This window comes from Amaranthus tricolor, chromosome 9 (assembly GCF_026212465.1).
Source record: "Amaranthus tricolor cultivar Red isolate AtriRed21 chromosome 9, ASM2621246v1, whole genome shotgun sequence".
In the NCBI taxonomy this organism is placed as follows: domain Eukaryota; kingdom Viridiplantae; phylum Streptophyta; class Magnoliopsida; order Caryophyllales; family Amaranthaceae; genus Amaranthus; species Amaranthus tricolor.
In genome coordinates, this window is record NC_080055.1 from 8,593,174 (window position 1) to 8,610,166 (window position 16,993).

General features: G+C 32.5%; 2 protein-coding genes across 10 annotated transcripts in view; both read left to right on the plus strand.

Moving 5' to 3' along the window:
* LOC130824310 (uncharacterized) overlaps positions 1–3,572 on the plus strand; it is a 3,914-nt gene extending 342 nt beyond the window's left edge. Inside the window, exons 2-5 of the mRNA XM_057689244.1 lie at positions 671–1,172; positions 2,052–2,253; positions 2,368–2,799; positions 2,970–3,572. Of these exons, the coding sequence (XP_057545227.1) occupies positions 671–1,172; positions 2,052–2,253; positions 2,368–2,799; positions 2,970–3,389 (1,556 nt within the window). The 3' untranslated portion in view covers positions 3,390–3,572. The remainder of the gene's footprint in view (positions 1–670; positions 1,173–2,051; positions 2,254–2,367; positions 2,800–2,969) is intronic.
* A 2,912-nt stretch (positions 3,573–6,484) lies between these two features.
* LOC130823630 (peroxisomal nicotinamide adenine dinucleotide carrier-like) lies at positions 6,485–15,697 on the plus strand. 9 transcript variants are annotated; one of them, XM_057688328.1, is made up of 13 exons: positions 6,485–6,660; positions 6,755–6,825; positions 8,591–8,718; positions 8,827–8,940; positions 9,248–9,322; positions 9,413–9,543; positions 9,775–9,829; positions 10,529–10,681; positions 11,692–11,760; positions 11,828–11,935; positions 13,683–13,751; positions 14,279–14,333; positions 15,221–15,697. In XM_057688328.1, the coding sequence occupies exons 3-13, from the start codon at positions 8,638–8,640 to the stop codon at positions 15,409–15,411; spliced, it is 1,101 nt and encodes a 366-aa protein (XP_057544311.1). In that variant the 5' UTR covers positions 6,485–6,660; positions 6,755–6,825; positions 8,591–8,637; the 3' UTR covers positions 15,412–15,697. The 9 variants fall into 9 exon arrangements, with proteins under 9 accessions (XP_057544311.1, XP_057544307.1, XP_057544312.1 ...); XM_057688324.1 differs by having other exon boundaries at positions 6,784–6,825; XM_057688325.1 differs by having other exon boundaries at positions 6,502–6,660; positions 6,784–6,825; positions 8,581–8,718.
* Positions 15,698–16,993: the final 1,296 nt, after the last annotated feature.

The following is a 16,993-nucleotide window of genomic DNA, read 5'->3' on the forward strand; positions in this document are numbered from 1 at the left end:
TTGTATTTCATTTTTTTTTTCATTTTATATGATTTATTTTGTTAATTAAGTGTATTTTTTAAGATGGAGCTTCTAGGTTTTAGTTTTACGAGAAAAAGAGAATAAAAGGGAAGCAGTTGGAGTTATTACATGTCGAGAGCTTTCACTTACCCCTTTTTATATGTTTTCTTTTTCCTCTAGTTTTTAGGCCTGGTTTCTTGTAAATTTTGAGCCTTAAGTTTATTTTTTGGCTTTTTAAAATACTAGTGTAGAGGCCCCTCCTACCTTTGTTTTATGATTTTTAAAATGAGGCTCTAGGTGGTAACACTTTAGGCCTACCTTTAGGATCGGGCCTAAGTTTAACCCCAAATATATTTAAAAGTTATATCCTTGTAATGTACCTAACTCCTTGTTTCAACGTTATTTTGCAAGAAAAAAATTTTTAAAAGGTAAGTTATTATAATTTACAAGGAAGGGATAAATATATGTGATCACTCTATAATATATATGTTAATTAATTGCTAAATTAATTTAATTGCTATTTTTCTGTATTATATGTTACATAATTTTATATTAATAAGGTTTATAATTAAAAAAGCCTAACGAGCGGATTCTAAATTTTTATGTATTAATATGATTTCCCTTTGGAAAGTACCTAATTAAATACAAAATTATGATTGTACAATTACAGGAAACACCCACACATGTGATAGCTATGTAGGTCAAGAGACAACAAAAATGGTAAAACAAGCAAGTGAATACATAAAGTCATGTTTGGGTGGAGGTAAAAATGACGCCCTAATATTCTGTGGTTCAGGCTCAACATCAGCCATTAAAAGGCTTCAAGAAGTGATGGGAGTTTCAATTCCATCAATCTTAAGAGATAAAATGTTAAAGATTTTAGCAAATGAAGAAAGATGGGTAGTTTTTGTTGGAGCTTATGAACACCACTCTAATTACCTTTCTTGGAAGCAAAGTCTTGTTGAAGTGGTTGAAATTAGTATGAGTGAAGATGGTTTGTTAAATTTGCAAGAATTAGAGGAGAAGCTTGAGTTTTATAGGTCTAGTCAAAGGTGTATGATGGGTTCATTTTCTGCTTGTAGTAATGTCACCGGGACTTGTTTGGATACTAGGAAAATTTCTTCTCTTCTTCATCAATATGGTGCTTTTGCTTGCTTTGATTTTGCATCAAGGTAAATAATTAATTTATTGTTCTTTCAATTTGCTTTATTATAATATAGAAAGTGAGCTAGCTGTTGCATGTTGGCTACGTTTTTGGTTAATGGTCGTTGGCCGATTCAGTTGGCTTTTTTGTTAATTGATAGCATTCAATTTATTATTTGCTATTAAATCACTTTTATATATAACTCAAATTGTTGAAGAGATTTGGGTAAAAATTAGTTGTATTATTGGTGGTTCATATAAGAAAAAGCGAGTCAAATGTAACTGAAAATATTACTCATAATAGTTTTTGGGAAAATTATCAATTGTACTCTTAAATTTTGGCACTTTATTAATAATATTCCTAAGTTTTTTTTTTTATTTTTTTGTAATATCATCAATGGTAACCTCATATTATTGAGCGTCTTACAACCGTAACCTTTTTTAACTTTTTTCGTCCATAATCGTCCAAAACCGTTAACTTTTTTCTTTTTCTTTTATTTTTCAGTTCAAAACATAAAAAAAAAAGTTAATAGTTTTAGACGATTTTGAACAGAAAAATTAAAAAATAGTTATGATTGTAAGACGCTCAATAATACGAGGGTACCATTGAAAATAAAAAAACTTAGGAGAACCATTGATAAAGTGTCAAAACTTAGAGATCCCATTGATAATTTTCATAATTATTTTAGTAGTTTTATAAAAATCAAAAAAGTTAAATTTCAATAAAAAACGTCAAATATATAAATTCTATATGAAAACAACTTTTTGTTATTTTATATATAATTAATTAATTATACAACACTCGTATAAAGACCTAGTTTTACTAAGCAATTAATTTATTACATGGCGGGTAAACTTGTACATTGTTTTTGCTAACGTTGTATTACTTGTACATGGTTTTTGTTTAGTGGGCCATATGTAGAGATCAAAATGAGATCGGGTGAAATGGATGGCTATGATGCAATATTTCTTAGCCCACATAAGTTCCCTGGAGGGCCAGGATCTCCAGGCATCCTCATGATGAATAAAGCTTTGTATCATTTGGGATCTTCTCCTCCTTCCACGTGTGGAGGTGGTACAGTTGATTTTGTCAATTGCTTTTCTGAACAGGTTTGTTAATTTTATAAATAACAATTATAATTTCATAACATGATATCAGAAGTTAATGTAAAATAAGAGATTGCGCAAGTTATAATGACACTCACCCCTTATTTAATTATGCAGGACACAATATATGTGGACGATATAGAAGAGAGAGAAAATGCGGGGACTCCACAAATAATTCAAACAATTAAATCAGCTTTAGCTTTTCGGGTGAAGGAATACATTGGGTGTGAATTAGTCCAAAAACAAGAGGGATATTTTATTGAAAAAGCTTTGGAAAGACTCCTTCCTAATCCAAACATTTTTATATTAGGCAACACAAAAGCAAAACGACAAGCAATTTTGTCGTTTCAAGTTTACTCATTTTCCATAGACCCATCAAGTGGTAGGAAAAGAGGGAAACCACTTCATGGTGCTTTCCTAGTCAAACTTCTTAATGACTTGTTTGGGATTCAAGCTAGAGGAGGTTGTGCTTGTGCTGGACCTTATTCTCATCACTTGCTCAATATTGACCATCATCATTCACTTGTTTTGAGATCTTATATAGAGAAGGTACTTCTATGTATGATCTTGTCAATTTACAAATTCATTAATTCTAGCATATAACACTAACACGATAGTATCAGATCTATACAATACTCGTGAAATTAATTCAGGTAGATTAATGTAGATTAGACAGATTTTGACGTGATGACATGCATATATATGTTTGTATATTTCAGGGTTATAAAGGAGTGAAGCCAGGATGGGCGAGAATCAACTTTCCATACTATCTATCCAACGAAGATTTTGAGTTTATCTTATTAGCCTTGGAATTCATTGCTTCATTTGGACAAAGTTTTCTTTCCATATACAACTTCAATTGGAAAACTAGTGAATGGGCATTTAGCAAGCAAAAGTTCCAAGAAGTTATGCATGAAAGTGGTGTGGATTGTGGTATAGAAGCACTAAGTTTAGATGATCATCAAAATCTAGTTGAAGACCATAATGCAAAGCGATTGATCAATGGGCAAGTATTGAAACATAAGTATGCATCATACTTAGAAAATGCAAGGCATATTGCTAATTGTTTACCTATATGTCCAAAAGAAAGTCCCGTACCTAAAGATATTGACTCAAAGTTCTTGTTATATAGAGTTTAGTTTGATAGATATTACTTTTATAACGATTTGTTTGATGTGAATTTTTGGTGTACTTATACATTAGCATAATGATGTTGACTAATGATATTTCTAAGTGTTGGTACTATTGTTTGGACCTACTAGCTGTGAATAATTCGCATTAATATAATATTATCTGCTTTGGATTGAGTCTACACAGATTTATTTTGGCGTACTTTTTCAAAAGGTTGCATGTTAATTTTATAGTTGAATAACTTATATATTTGAGTTGACTTTTTTGAATAGTTGACAATATTGACTTTTTAACTTTTAAGTTAGTTGTATAAGCTATCTATTAAGACGATATAGTTGTTGGATTAAAGAAAAAATGGGCAAAAAATACAATAAAACAAGATACACTTATCAACTAAGTTAAAAGCCAATTATCAAATACATTTTTAGTTGTTTGACTAACCTAAAGGTAATAAAAACTAGCAGAAAAATTGATTGTCATACACACATCTTCTGCGTTTTTGTGTACAATTTAAAAGCCAAGTATTTTCAACATAGAGTTGGCTTTTGAGCTTTTGATGTACAAGCAATAACCATCTACTCCCTTGAGGTGAAAATAATTAGATCATGAAAGTAAGAATGATGAGCTCAACTTAACTAAACTAAATAGAATTCAATTCAACTAGAGTTAATTACATAGAGGTAATCTTGTTTAATTACGGTAATTAGGATTTGGGAACACCTTTCTAAAGACCTAGACTATATATACATAATCCCATGCACAGCCGCAAGGTATGTTAACATCCACTGACCCATATTTCCACAAAAAGGTTCTCACATCCATAAAGAACGAGCCCTAATTCTCCGTTTGTTAAAGCAAAAGATTGTGCACTCTGATAGAAAGGTCAAATAATATTTTCAAATACATATTGACTCAACCGTCGAAGGTGGTTCCCCAAAGAACCCCTCTTCAGCCCTCGTTTGCTACTTGTGCATGTTAAATCATTTAAGGCGTACTAGATAGCAACTCTAAACCTATTAGCAGTCCTCTACAACTATTAGACGTAAAAGACATTTTTAATCCCATATTAAGTGTGTTGATTGATTCAGTCCTTGACAAGAACATAACATAACACATTATAACAAATATCATAAAAACTTGTTCTCATTAACACGCCATTTAACGATAATAATCAAACATCAAGTTAAGCTATAATGTTTAATTCAATTAGTCTCTTTGTCATTATTAATTTGGTACATTATTAAAATTTGGAAGTCTTAATGACTTTTCAACACCTACTTTAAAGACAATATATTCATTTGCCCAACAATAGCTAGATTAGTTGGTTACATGGAGATCTTCATTCTATGAGATCTAGGTTTGAATTAAGGGAGAGACATTTGCTTTATTTTTGTTTCTCAGCCTAAGTCTCTTAGAGAGGCTGAGAATGCAATATCTTGATCATCAAGCATAAGGCGGTCAGCTCTCGAGTAGTGTAATTGTTCGCAATTCTTTGTTGACTAAGGCCATGAAGCGGAAGTTTAGCTATCGTGGTCTAAAGGGCTAATGAATCTGTGCTCCACTGATACCAAAATAAATATCTTACCTTCTTTGATTCACATGTTTTTAGTTTTTTTAATCATTCATATATTTCTTTTTTTTTTCCTTTATTATCATTTTTCATAATATTCAATGTAAATGTTATTTTTTATTGCGTTTTGTGGTTCGCTTTTGGATTATTTTGACTTATAGGTTGGTTAAAAGGTCAAAAAAATATTTAATAAATGATTTTTCAGTCAGCTGACAATTAAAGCAAAATTAAAATAGCTAGTTTTGGTTTCTTTCATTGACTTTTAGCTTGTTAACCTACTTTGTAAAAAAAATAACAACCAACAGAATACACCTAATTCTGCTAAACATTCTACTAAACAGCAGGCTAATCTAGCTTGCTTAAAAGGCAACAAAGACAACCAATAATTTTAACTGGTCAAATAATTTATTTAAAAAACTAACAACCAACAATTATGTGCCAAAATCTATTCGTAATAATATAGCAATTTTAGGACAATTTTAAGAGGCAAGTAAGTAATCTAAAAAAACTAAAAACTAATAAAAGCCCACACTCTTATTTTCTCTTTAATTTGTATTAATCAGACTATTTAACCTATATATCTAATGCGTGTCTCTCGAAAAGAGCGTCTCTCACAATAATTTGTGAAATCAGATGAATTAAACACGACTCAATTGCTAGACAAAACCAAAATCGAAAAGAGTACGAAATACGAATTGACTTGGAGTTAGAGATGACAATGGATTCTGGACCCGGCCCGTATCCGTGGACTCGGATTCTTTTTGACGGATTTTGGTCCTATTTTTTGGACCCGCCGGATCCATGACGGATCCGGCTCCATGTGAAATTGACAGATACAGACCCAAGTCTCAACAAAATATTCGTGCCCGATTCGTGGATCCAAGAGACCTGTTTTTATGTTAAATAATTCTATTACATGCAAGATCATGCTCAATATTGTATTTTGTCTGCCAGTGTATTTAATTAGAATGATATTAATGTAGTTATCATGTTTAGTGCAATCTTGTGGAATCTTAGTAAGTTTCATCATGGTATATTACTAGAATTTGGATCCTTTTCACCAGTATATTACTCTCCAATACCTATTTAAGATTATTATTATTATTATTATTATTATTATTATTATTATTTTTTATTATTATTATTATTATTATTATTATTATCTTCATAATAATTGGAAACGCATTTGACAATGCTTTTGCCTACTTCCTGTTTTGATATTCACAACCAAGCAACAATGCACAATATCTCCATTTAATTATAACTTTGAATCAATATATATATACATATATATATATATATATATATATATATATATATATATATATATATATATATATATATATAATTAAAGTTTAAAATTCTATCGTTATCACAATAGAAAGAAAATTTAATCAAATACACAAAAATAAGTCTGGACTTATTTTGGACCCGGACACAATACTAGATCCATTGGATCTGGGTCTTGAAAAATTAGACCTCCAATTCTAAATCCGAATCCACTTAGATCCGATCCAGTTCCAACCCATTGCGATCTCTACTTGGAGTCTTCGACGCAGCTGACCATTACTCCACAAGGGCAGGCAAAGTTATATAGCAAATTGCAATAGTGTTATCCATTTTTTCCGCGCAATTGTCTGTTTCTGAAGTCTGGTGGAACACAATACTCACGCTTTCAATACTGATTTTCCATTTCTTCAACATCTATGGTAATTTCCTCTTACTTTCTCCTTTCTTAATTGAATTTTTTCTTCAACTTTTTATAAATGATCGAATCTATTCTCAAATTCTGCCATCATTTAGTTTCTCAATTTTAGATCTCTTTGCTGTAGAGTTGCCGTTCAATTCAATTCTGAAGCATAAGAGCACTTTGAGTAAGAAACTGAATTTATGTGTTGAAATTATGCATTATGAACTGTTACTTTATTGTTTTTCTTCGATAAGTGCTTACTTGTTGAAGATTCAGGAAATTTATTGTTGTGTTTTGGACAATTTTTTAGTGAAGAGTTGTTGTTGATTAAAACCGTAAATACTAGGTTTTGCAACTTGTAATTATTTTTTATGTGAATTTTTAATGCGTATTGCTCTTTTAGATTTGACCAGTTTGCAAGTTGTATGCATTGAAATTGATTACAGTCGACTTACAAATCAATAATGGAGTATTGAGTATCAATAACAATAATGGATCATTATTACAATGTTTTTACTTTTTAGGTTTTAGTGTATAGATCATAAAACAGTTAGTTATTACGTATATTTGAGCGGTGAATTGATATTTGAATTGAGTGCCTTGTGAGAGATGCGAAGGGAGAGGGGATAATAAATGCTGGTGGACGGAAAAGATTGACAAACTTTATAACTTTACGACTTTCTGTGCAAGAATTTACCTTAACCTTTGCTAATCGAAGATATAACTCTCAATGTAGATATTTGTACCTTGAAAGTATTCACAAATCACAAACCTCTATCATTTCCGTTTTCTAATAGAAATTTGTGGTCAATGAGGGTTAGAAACTTAGAATACTTCCAGGGAAGACGGGATGCGAACATTTTGGCACTTTCAATTATTTATAATTATAAGCTTCTAATTAAACATTTGGCACACTACTCGTAGACTGTAGTAGCATATTACCAAAGCTTACTCTTGGGTTATTTTTCCCTTCTCACTATACTGTGAGAAATATTTTTGAATAACAAGGGGCAAATAGTAAGGGACTGATGATAAGGGAGTAGCTTACTAAGTATCAAGTATGTGTTCCAAGTGTTAACTAAGCCTTGTATGATGGTTTTGCATTTTTTCCAAATTGAAGCTTAAGGTACTTGTGCGACATGATGAGTTCAGATAAGTTGGTAACTTATTTGCATCCCCTTGTCTTATAGTGGTATAGATAAATGCAACTTTTTGGTTATAACCATGTAAGAGGAGTCTATGTTGCATGAGGCATTGAGCACGTTCAGTACTAAGCAATTGTTAAATTCTTTCTTGCAAGACCTAGCTCTATTAGTATAATGTATGTGATTGAAACCACATTATAACTGAAACAAATTATTTGTCGCTTCTCAACTCCCCCTACTTAAACGCCATAGCCTCTATTGACCATAGCTATCAGTCACCAATAAATATACCAACAATTATGCCAAATCCTAATGCTCAACAATATGGGATCGACTATATAAACCAAAACAACTCACCAATCACGTAGAAAGCCTGTATTTCTATTTCATTTTAGCCATCATAAAATATAGTGAAGAATTGGATATAGTTCCAGTTTTTTTACAAAAAGAAAAGAGGCAATGACCATTAGAAAGAGTTTGGAAAATGAAAAATGCATACGTAGGTCAATGGCCATTGGAAACAATGAAGCACATGTCTAACAGTAGAGAAGAACAGTTGAGCTCAACCAAGTGCATGCCTTATTCAACCCATATAAAATAAATGAGATTTTTTTCATGGGATGGTTCAAATGGCAAAATTTCTTTGGGAGAAGGAAGCCATTGTATTTGTTATGGAAAGATATGTCAATATTTTGAAGAATAATTAAACTTTGAAAAATGGTTAACAATATGAGTACCTTTTATTGCATGTGGGTGAAATTTGAGATAGTCGATGGTCTTGCTTACATGTTCAGTTCTTTTTAGCTGGTTAAAAGAGTGCTATTTTGCTGATGCACTGAACACGAGAAGGCATGTCAAGTGCTGTAGCTAATGGATTTGCTGGAGCAGGAGGTGGCTTAATTGCTCAGATATTAACATACCCTCTTCAGACGGTATACATTCTCTCATATTTTGCACTTTGTGTCAAAAAGTTTCTAGCATATGTCTATTTTGACCCTAATAAAGCACAAGTAAATTTGGTTATGCCTATGTGATTGCAGGTTAACACACGCCAACAAACTGAGAGAGTTATCAAGAAAGGGCTTGATGGTCAACATGCAACCTCACCCTCTGGAAATCAGTGTCCTGTAGGCACACTTTTTCAAATGCTTCAGGCTAGTTATCTTAACTGGGAAACTATTCTTTAATAACATTAGGAAGTATAGTTCTATGAACCTTCTTTTGTTGGAAAATTGAATTAGTCTAAGATACCATTATCCATACTTGTAGCAAAGTATTATTGATTTCTCATTATCCGTCAAATTCATGATGGCATTGTGTTTATGGATTGGAATGTTGTTGTCAAATTCATGTATACTGGCTACTTGACTTGTATTTAATTTCATGCCTTCTAATTCTGTCAAAACCTTATAATTTTTTGAATGTATTCTCATCTTTATTCTCTTTTTTTTAAATGATCAGGTTATTAAAAATGAGGGTTGGGGTGGACTCTATAGTGGACTGAAGCCTTCTCTGTTTGGAACGGTTGCTTCACAAGTCAGTCTGTTCTTCTGAACTATGTTTTTAGTTATTCACTGTAGTGAAGAAATCATAAAATGAATTAATTGTACTTGTCATCTTCCACAGGGTGTTTATTATTACTTCTATCAAGTTTTCAAGAACAAGGCAGTGGCTATTGCAGCAGCACGCAAGGCCAAAGGGTTGGGTGATGGAAATGTTGGAATGATTTCATGGCTTGCCGTTGCAGCTATCGCAGGGTAAAACACTCTAGATGTTTAAAAGTTATCATGTTTTTGGTTTATTAGTTGTAGTCGCTATATAGCAGATCATATCTGGTTTTCTTATGCATTCTGCTGAATCTCTTTGTTCAAGAAATGAGCTAATCCCATTTCATTTTCTAAAACATGGTAGGAACTTTCATTGGGTTTATTATATTGTATCTGTTTCATTTGATAGGTGATTTATGTTCAATTTATCTAAACTTCCAGATCCTTGAATGTGCTGCTAACAAATCCAATGTGGGTACTTGTCACTCGCATGCAGGTAGTTTTAGAATTTTTCTGTGCACAAGTTTGATTCATGTGTGTAAAAAGCATGTACTTTGTGGTCCCTGATTCTTGTACTTATTAGAGACAATTTTTCCACACTTAAACAAAATTTGCATCTGAGCAGGGTATGACCTTGCAGTTTCCTTCTTTTCTTTTCATGGATGGGGGGAAGGAGCACTGATGACTAGACTCTACCAGAGAATATGTGTTTGATGCAGAATAGGTTAAAGATTTATAAATTGCTGTGAAAGGAAGGAAACAAAAAGAAAAAAAAATATCCGCGAATATGGCTTTAAGGTGACCAATTAAGAAATCATATTTGGTAGACCTTCAAGGAAATGAATTTTTCTTTTTCTTACCTGTACTGTGTGCTATGATATTTTTGTTCATGCTGTTTGTTCAGCTAGATGATCAGTATTTTCGACCATGAAAATGGGCGATAGTTGAATTTTGTATTCTTTCCTATTTCCTGCATTACCAGTACTATTTATGCTTGACTTTTGGTTCTACTATACCCTTGAAGTTTGAGTATGCTCGGAGCTCAATTTTTATATTTAGCTATCTTGTACTCATTCCCTCATTACCTGTACTCCTTATGGTTGAGTTTTGATTCTGCTACACATGAATTTTAGAGTGTGCATATGTACTTCAGAGCTCATGATTTATCTAATGTCTCACAGCATTTTTTTTATAGACACAAACACAAGCAGAAAGAAACATATTGGAGAGAAAGAGAGTGGCCCTTTTGAAGGAGGCGTCTCAAAATAGTGACATAGCATCTACCATACAAGATAAGTTAGCCGAACTTGAATCATCAAAGCCGAGACCATATGGAACACTGCAAGCGGTAGGCAATTTGTTCCGTCTTATGCTACTCCATTTCCCAAGCAGCTTGGAACTAATATCGCCTCTTTTACTTTTTTGAAAGAGATTGTGTTTTATAATACTTTTGACAAAGAGACCAACCATATAGGTCTTTCAGTCTGCTTACGCGACTATCACTTACGATGCACCACCTTTTAAATCCTGATAGATTTCTGCATTATAAGCAGATTACTGCTTATACCTTGTTTGTAGAGTCAGGGACTTGGGCATGTTGATCTCTGGTAAGTGAAGTGCCTTTCAGATGCTTGTCTTGAGATGTTTGATACTATACTACTTGAGAACAAGTCAACAGTCCTTGGTAGGTTTTACTAGTAAACATTTTTGTCAAATATACTTTGTATTTATGTGAAATTACATATGATGTTATATGCCAAGAGTCAATTGAAAACAATCTCTTTGTTAGTTTTATTACTAAGCATCCAACTATCCCAAACCGCACCCTAGGTTGGAGCCACTTAATGGAATTGGGCTAATGGAATGTTGTTGTTCTTGTTGATGAGAGTCCATCTGACTAATGCAATTTTTTTATTGGGTTTTCAACGACCATGCACCCGTTTGAGAACTACGACTCCATTCTGGATATGTTGACCTGTTATAGGTGACAAAGGAACAACGTCAAATTATGAAAACAAAGAGGCAGACATTACTTTTATATTTGTGTAAATCCATTTATCATTCTAGTGTATCACCTTTTTTAGGTTCTGACTTTAAGCCTGGATAAATGATTTATAGCTTTGAGCATCTCTTATCTCTTGAGTTTTGTAATGTCAAGTTTCAGAAAAGTGATTGTTATGTTCCAGAATTTCAGCATAATAAATTGCGGCACCTTTTTATTTATGTGGTTGTTCATTTGATTGCTATACTTACATATTCCCGGCTTATAATTTTTGATGAACAAACTTTATCTGGAACTGTTTTACTTGCATCTTACTACTTTTTGTTGGGACTTGTGGGGATTTGAACTAATGACAGGCTGCTGAGGTTTACAATGAAGCAGGAATTAGAGGATTTTGGAAGGGCATTGTTCCTACTCTGATAATGGTTAGTTTCTCCCAGATTCATGACGATTAGAAATGAAGGGATACTAACAATGATGAACCATCATCAGGTTTGCAACCCATCAATTCAGTTCATGATTTATGAAACATCGATGAGGTCTCTCAAAGAAAAACGGGCAACTAACAAGAATGGTGTGAAGCCAATAACGGTGTTGGAGGTAAGAAAACATTGTTTTACTCTGATTCAAGTAAAGCAGTCAATGAAAATTAAAAGATCAGCAGAAACAACAATGAACCTAGTGAACATTTTATTTCTACCTCTAGCGAGATATAATTGTACATAACATTGCCCAAACATGCTCATTTAATAATGATGCTCTCGATGTTTTGCAAATTTAAGTTTGGATTTGCTCTATTTTGGTAAGATATTAACCTTTTAGACAAAATTCTCAAATGAGATGGTCTCACGATGAGACAGCTTCTATTAGTCTGACCCAATATACAATTACAGTCTTAAGTGATTACTTATAACCTTAAAATGATCACTAAAAATCTCTAAGTGATCAATTAAAATCTTAAAAATGATCACTATAACCTTAAAACTATTACTTGCAATTATAAAGTGATCAATTAGAGAAAGAAGTTGATAGTGTGGGCCTGTCTCATACTGAGAAGGTCTCATACAAGACTTTTTGACCTACGTAGGACTAAGAGTAGGGGCTGAAAGTAGATAGCGTGGATTAATTCTTCTTTTGCCAGAGAGTTGATATATGATAGAAACATCAATGAGGTGGCATGTTGGATCTATGTTACCCAGATCACGGGATGGAGGGCCCGTTTTCTGTCGGGAGCAGTCGACCCAAAACGTGGAACAACAACGTACCAGGTCGCTTTGGGTCGTGTACCAAATCGTCAACGACTTCGACCCAAAATTTGCTCATCTCTCCATGAAAATTTGGTATTTGACCCAATAAACGAGAAGTAAAAATAAAAAGAGAACTGAGAGGAAAAGATAACATAAGACTGAATGGAGAATATTAGAAGAATATGAAACAATATAAAAAGAAGAGAGAAAAGAAGAAAAACATACTTTTTTTTACCAGAAGAGTGAGCCCCTACCTTTAATCTAGGTCAAAAGATGTGAGTTGCTCCTTTTCTTTTTAGATATTTTTTTTGAAAGATTTTCTTTTTAGATATTAATAGGTTAAAGTATTGGGCTTTGGCCCATATCTCTTAGAATGTTTTAAAATTTTCTTTCCCTACTGCTTCTCTTGTGGTTTAATGCATTGGACTGTTCCTTTTTTTTTTTTTTCTTTTTTTTTCCTTTTCCTTATCCTTTTCCTTTTTTATTCACTTTGTTTCTTATCTTTTCAGTTTAATTTTCTAACTCTTCTTATAATTAATTATAAATTTTAAATATCGTTTCCCCTTGATCCAGAGTCACTTTAAGTGACGTCCCGTTTTCCTGTTACCGTACCACGTCCCGAACCATATTGCGTTCCGGGTAACATAGTGCTGGACTCTAAACAGCCGAAGCCTAACCTAGGGTTTTGTGGTAATTTGGATGGGTGAGAACGAGGGAAAGTCTTGACTATCAACCTCATTAAGTTTTTAGGCATTGAAAGAAATACATGTCACTAGTGGTCTATAGCCTCAAATAGTTTAGTCAGTACTGCCCTCTTAAACCAAAGTAAAGTTTCTTTGCGCAATCTTGTCCTCCATTGTAATATAGGGTACAGACTACGTCACTACTGCCTATGCAGCCCCTAATTTTTATGTATTTTAATTTGAGTCTCATCTGTTTTTCTTTTGATGGCTTTCTATTACTACCACTTTGATATCTGCTGTTCTTTTCAGTATATTTTATCCTCATTACAATAAACATGCTCTCAATGCTATTTTTAGTAATGAGTATATTGAATGTCAAGAATCTGAGTTCCCTTTTTGTTTATCTCATATGAATAGGTTTTCCTTCTGGGTGCTGTGGCTAAACTTGGTGCAACAGTTGTAACTTATCCACTGCTAGTAGTCAAGGTACTTTGGTTGCGGATGTTTTTCCATCTTGTTGATTGCTTTAGACTTGAAAGTATCATAACATCTACTAACATGTAGTAGCGTCTCTAATCTGTTTAGCTGATCTGTGAGCCCATACTCGTCTATGTTCTTTTAGGGGTTGCAAACTCATACAATCAACATAATCATGGTCTATGTATAAACTAGATAAATTTTTAGGCATAAACTTTTTGGATTGTGCTTGTTTAGCACTTCCTTTTGCAAGTGTCTGTGCTTCCTTGTAGGCTTGTAGCTGGTACGGTGATCTGTCCACCTAATTATCTGCTGCTAAAGACCTGCATCCTTTTCAGGAAAAAGTTAATATCATTGTAAAGTACGAAAAATCACTAAGTAATATGTTCTTCCTAGAACAAATGATTGTTATTGTTAGCTAATAGCTAAATGTAATTGGTAAAACTTTCATGTCTTTGTGATTCTCAAACGTAGTTTATTTTACTGGAAAAGGCTTTCAAATTGTAGCCAACTGATAAGAATTTCGATTTTCACAGTCGCGGCTGCAGGCAAAACAAGATATTGGCAGTAATGTCTCATTGAGATACTCAGGTATGTCCGATAGCATACTGGCCTTGAGGCTTAAATCAGAATTTGAATGCATGATCTTATCATAATTCATGTCACATATTAACTTTTATACATTTTGTATCCTTTTACAATAAAACAATTTCCTGCAACAAATTCCTCTATGCATGTTTGGGAACCATGATTTCATTTGAAATTTGAAATTGGCTCTAATTTATTGTTTGACAAATCAAAATTTTTCAAATTTGAATTTGGATCAAATTTCACCATTGTTTTTAAAGTCGTTAAAGTTGAGAATTTGAGAATGACTACTTAAAATCTTGTCATTCTCAAAATGAAGAATGATTTCATAATTGAAATCAATAATTTGAAATGAAATACATGTTCCCAAACACTACACTAATTTCATTGTTCCAACCCATTGCTAAACCAATAGTATTTTGCAAGTCACTTTGAATTTGCTACACTACATCTAAAAAGCTCTCGCTTTAATTTACGTAATATAGGACATTCATAGGGACAAATCAGTATTGGTTATCAAATCGAACATTAACTCGGTATGGGTATTTCTTTTAATAGAATTTTGGGAGTTCCAAATGTGTGCAACATAACCTTGATCTTGTAGGACTTTTTTCTAAGGCTCTAAACACAAGACATATTTCTGTAGTCTCACATGGCAGATTTATGAACTATGAATATATATTAACTAAAAATTGGTCTAGAATAATCCCAACTATACATTATTTGCTTAACAGTTAACAGCTACACTGGACTTTACAATAACTAAAATGCCAATTCGAATTTATTCTTCTTTAGAGTTCTTCACTGTGTTAAACTTCCAATCGGCTGTCGCACAATAGATTGTAAGACTTATCATTAAGATTCTGTTTGAATTTTTCTTTGCGTAACAGGTACATTTGATGCAATAGTTAAAATGATTCGATATGAAGGATTACTAGGATTTTACAAAGGAATGAGCACGAAAATCCTACAGAGTGTTTTCGCTGCCTCTGTTCTTTTCATGGTGAAGGAAGAGCTTGTCAAGGCGTTTATGATTCTTACAGAGAAAAGCCGCAAGATTAGGCTTGACGCTATAAAATGATTCTTCTTGAGTTGTCATAAGTACTTGCTATAAAATGATTCTTCTTGAGTTGTCATAAGTACTTGATGAAATCGGACTGCTGATCTAAAGTAGATCAATGTACATAGGCCTATTTTTCTCGGCTATGGGTGTAAACTTATCACGTACCGAATTCTGATCGCGATATAAGCCGATTATTAGCCACAACAGGAAAATACATTGTATTTATTCGAGGCAGAAGTAACAATATGTCTCCACAATAATGTTATCATCTTAGTACCATAGACAAGGAATATTCTTGGTTGTCTAATATTTATGTGTTTTTGTGACTAACCAAGTCTTGCCAAACTACTCCAAGCATACGTTTAACTTGAGTTTGGAGGGCCCAATTTATAAATTAAAAAAAAATGAAATAACTGAATTTTTTAAACACGCACTCCTCTTGACTTTTCAACTTTCATTTTCAATTTTCATTTAACTCTTTTCTGACATAAACCACTCATTGTTCTCTCTCAAACTCTATTTGTGGTTTTCATTTTCCATCTTTCTCCCTTAGACTCCATTGTCGTTTATTCTCTGTTTATCTTCTTCAACATTTGCAAGACCATCAAAGGTATCTATTTATGATTCAACTTCACCATTTTCGTTTTCAAAGCTTTCATTTTCATTTTTTTGTGGGTTAATGGTGTTATATATTAGTTGGAATTACAATCCTTATTTTTTTTTTAAATTAAGCTTCATTAATGGTGGAAATAGTGATGTTGAAGAAGACAACAATGGTGAAAATAGTGATCTTGAAGAAGGAAAGTAAGTTGGTGTTTTAACTTAATTAAAGTTTGTAGTTTAATATTTTAAATTTGCTTGTTTTTTGATTTTACTTGTTCTTGATTTAAGGGTTTAAAAATTGGGAAAGATAAGTGATGGTGCTATCTTGACTTCTATATTCGCAAAGAAGATTAAAAAGATTCCTTCTAAGGATCAAAATGACAACTCTCACCAGTCAAAGGTGGTTGATTAAGTATCCAAACAAAGGGCTTATAGTAGCTGAAATTATAATATTATGTATTTGGATTGATAATATTGTGTATTTGGGTTTATAATACTGGTATTTGTCGTATTGTTATGTATTCATGTTTGGGATTATGTTAGAATTATAATAGTGTATATCTGGATTTATAATATTGTATATATGAGTTTATAATAGATTGTATTTATGTTTATAATTGTGTGTCGTTTATAATATTTTAGATTTATAAAGCAATGTTATAATCCCAATTAAATAATGTTATACCCCCAACTAAACCATAGGCGAAACTTAGTAAGGGGCAGATAGGGGCTTCGCCCCTCTGAGATTTTCGGCAAATTTTTTTTAATATACTGCTATCATTTTATATTTTTTTATAATTTTAGTCCAATAAATAAAAGTAACACAATTAAAGGAATAGAATAACTGAAACAAAATGATAAAAAAAATCTTATAAGTAACAATAGCTTATCAAATTAGGAATGAAATTATCATATTTTAACAACTGAAAAAAATGAAAAAAGAAGAAAGGGATTGGAAGGAAATTGACAAAATCAAAAATTAAGTTTACTATCCACA

What these genes read in the sequence shown, in the direction of transcription:
- LOC130823630 (XM_057688328.1), top strand. Translation starts at nt 8,638, where the DNA reads ATGTCAAGTGCTGTAGCTAATGGATTTGCTGGAGCAGGAGGTGGCTTA. An exon ending in CACTTTTTCAAATGCTTCAG is followed by an intron (nt 8,941 to 9,247) that starts GCTAGTTATCTT and finishes TTAAATGATCAG; the next exon opens with GTTATTAAAAATGAGGGTTG. An exon ending in GCCGTTGCAGCTATCGCAGG is followed by an intron (nt 9,544 to 9,774) that starts GTAAAACACTCT and finishes CTAAACTTCCAG; the next exon opens with ATCCTTGAATGTGCTGCTAA.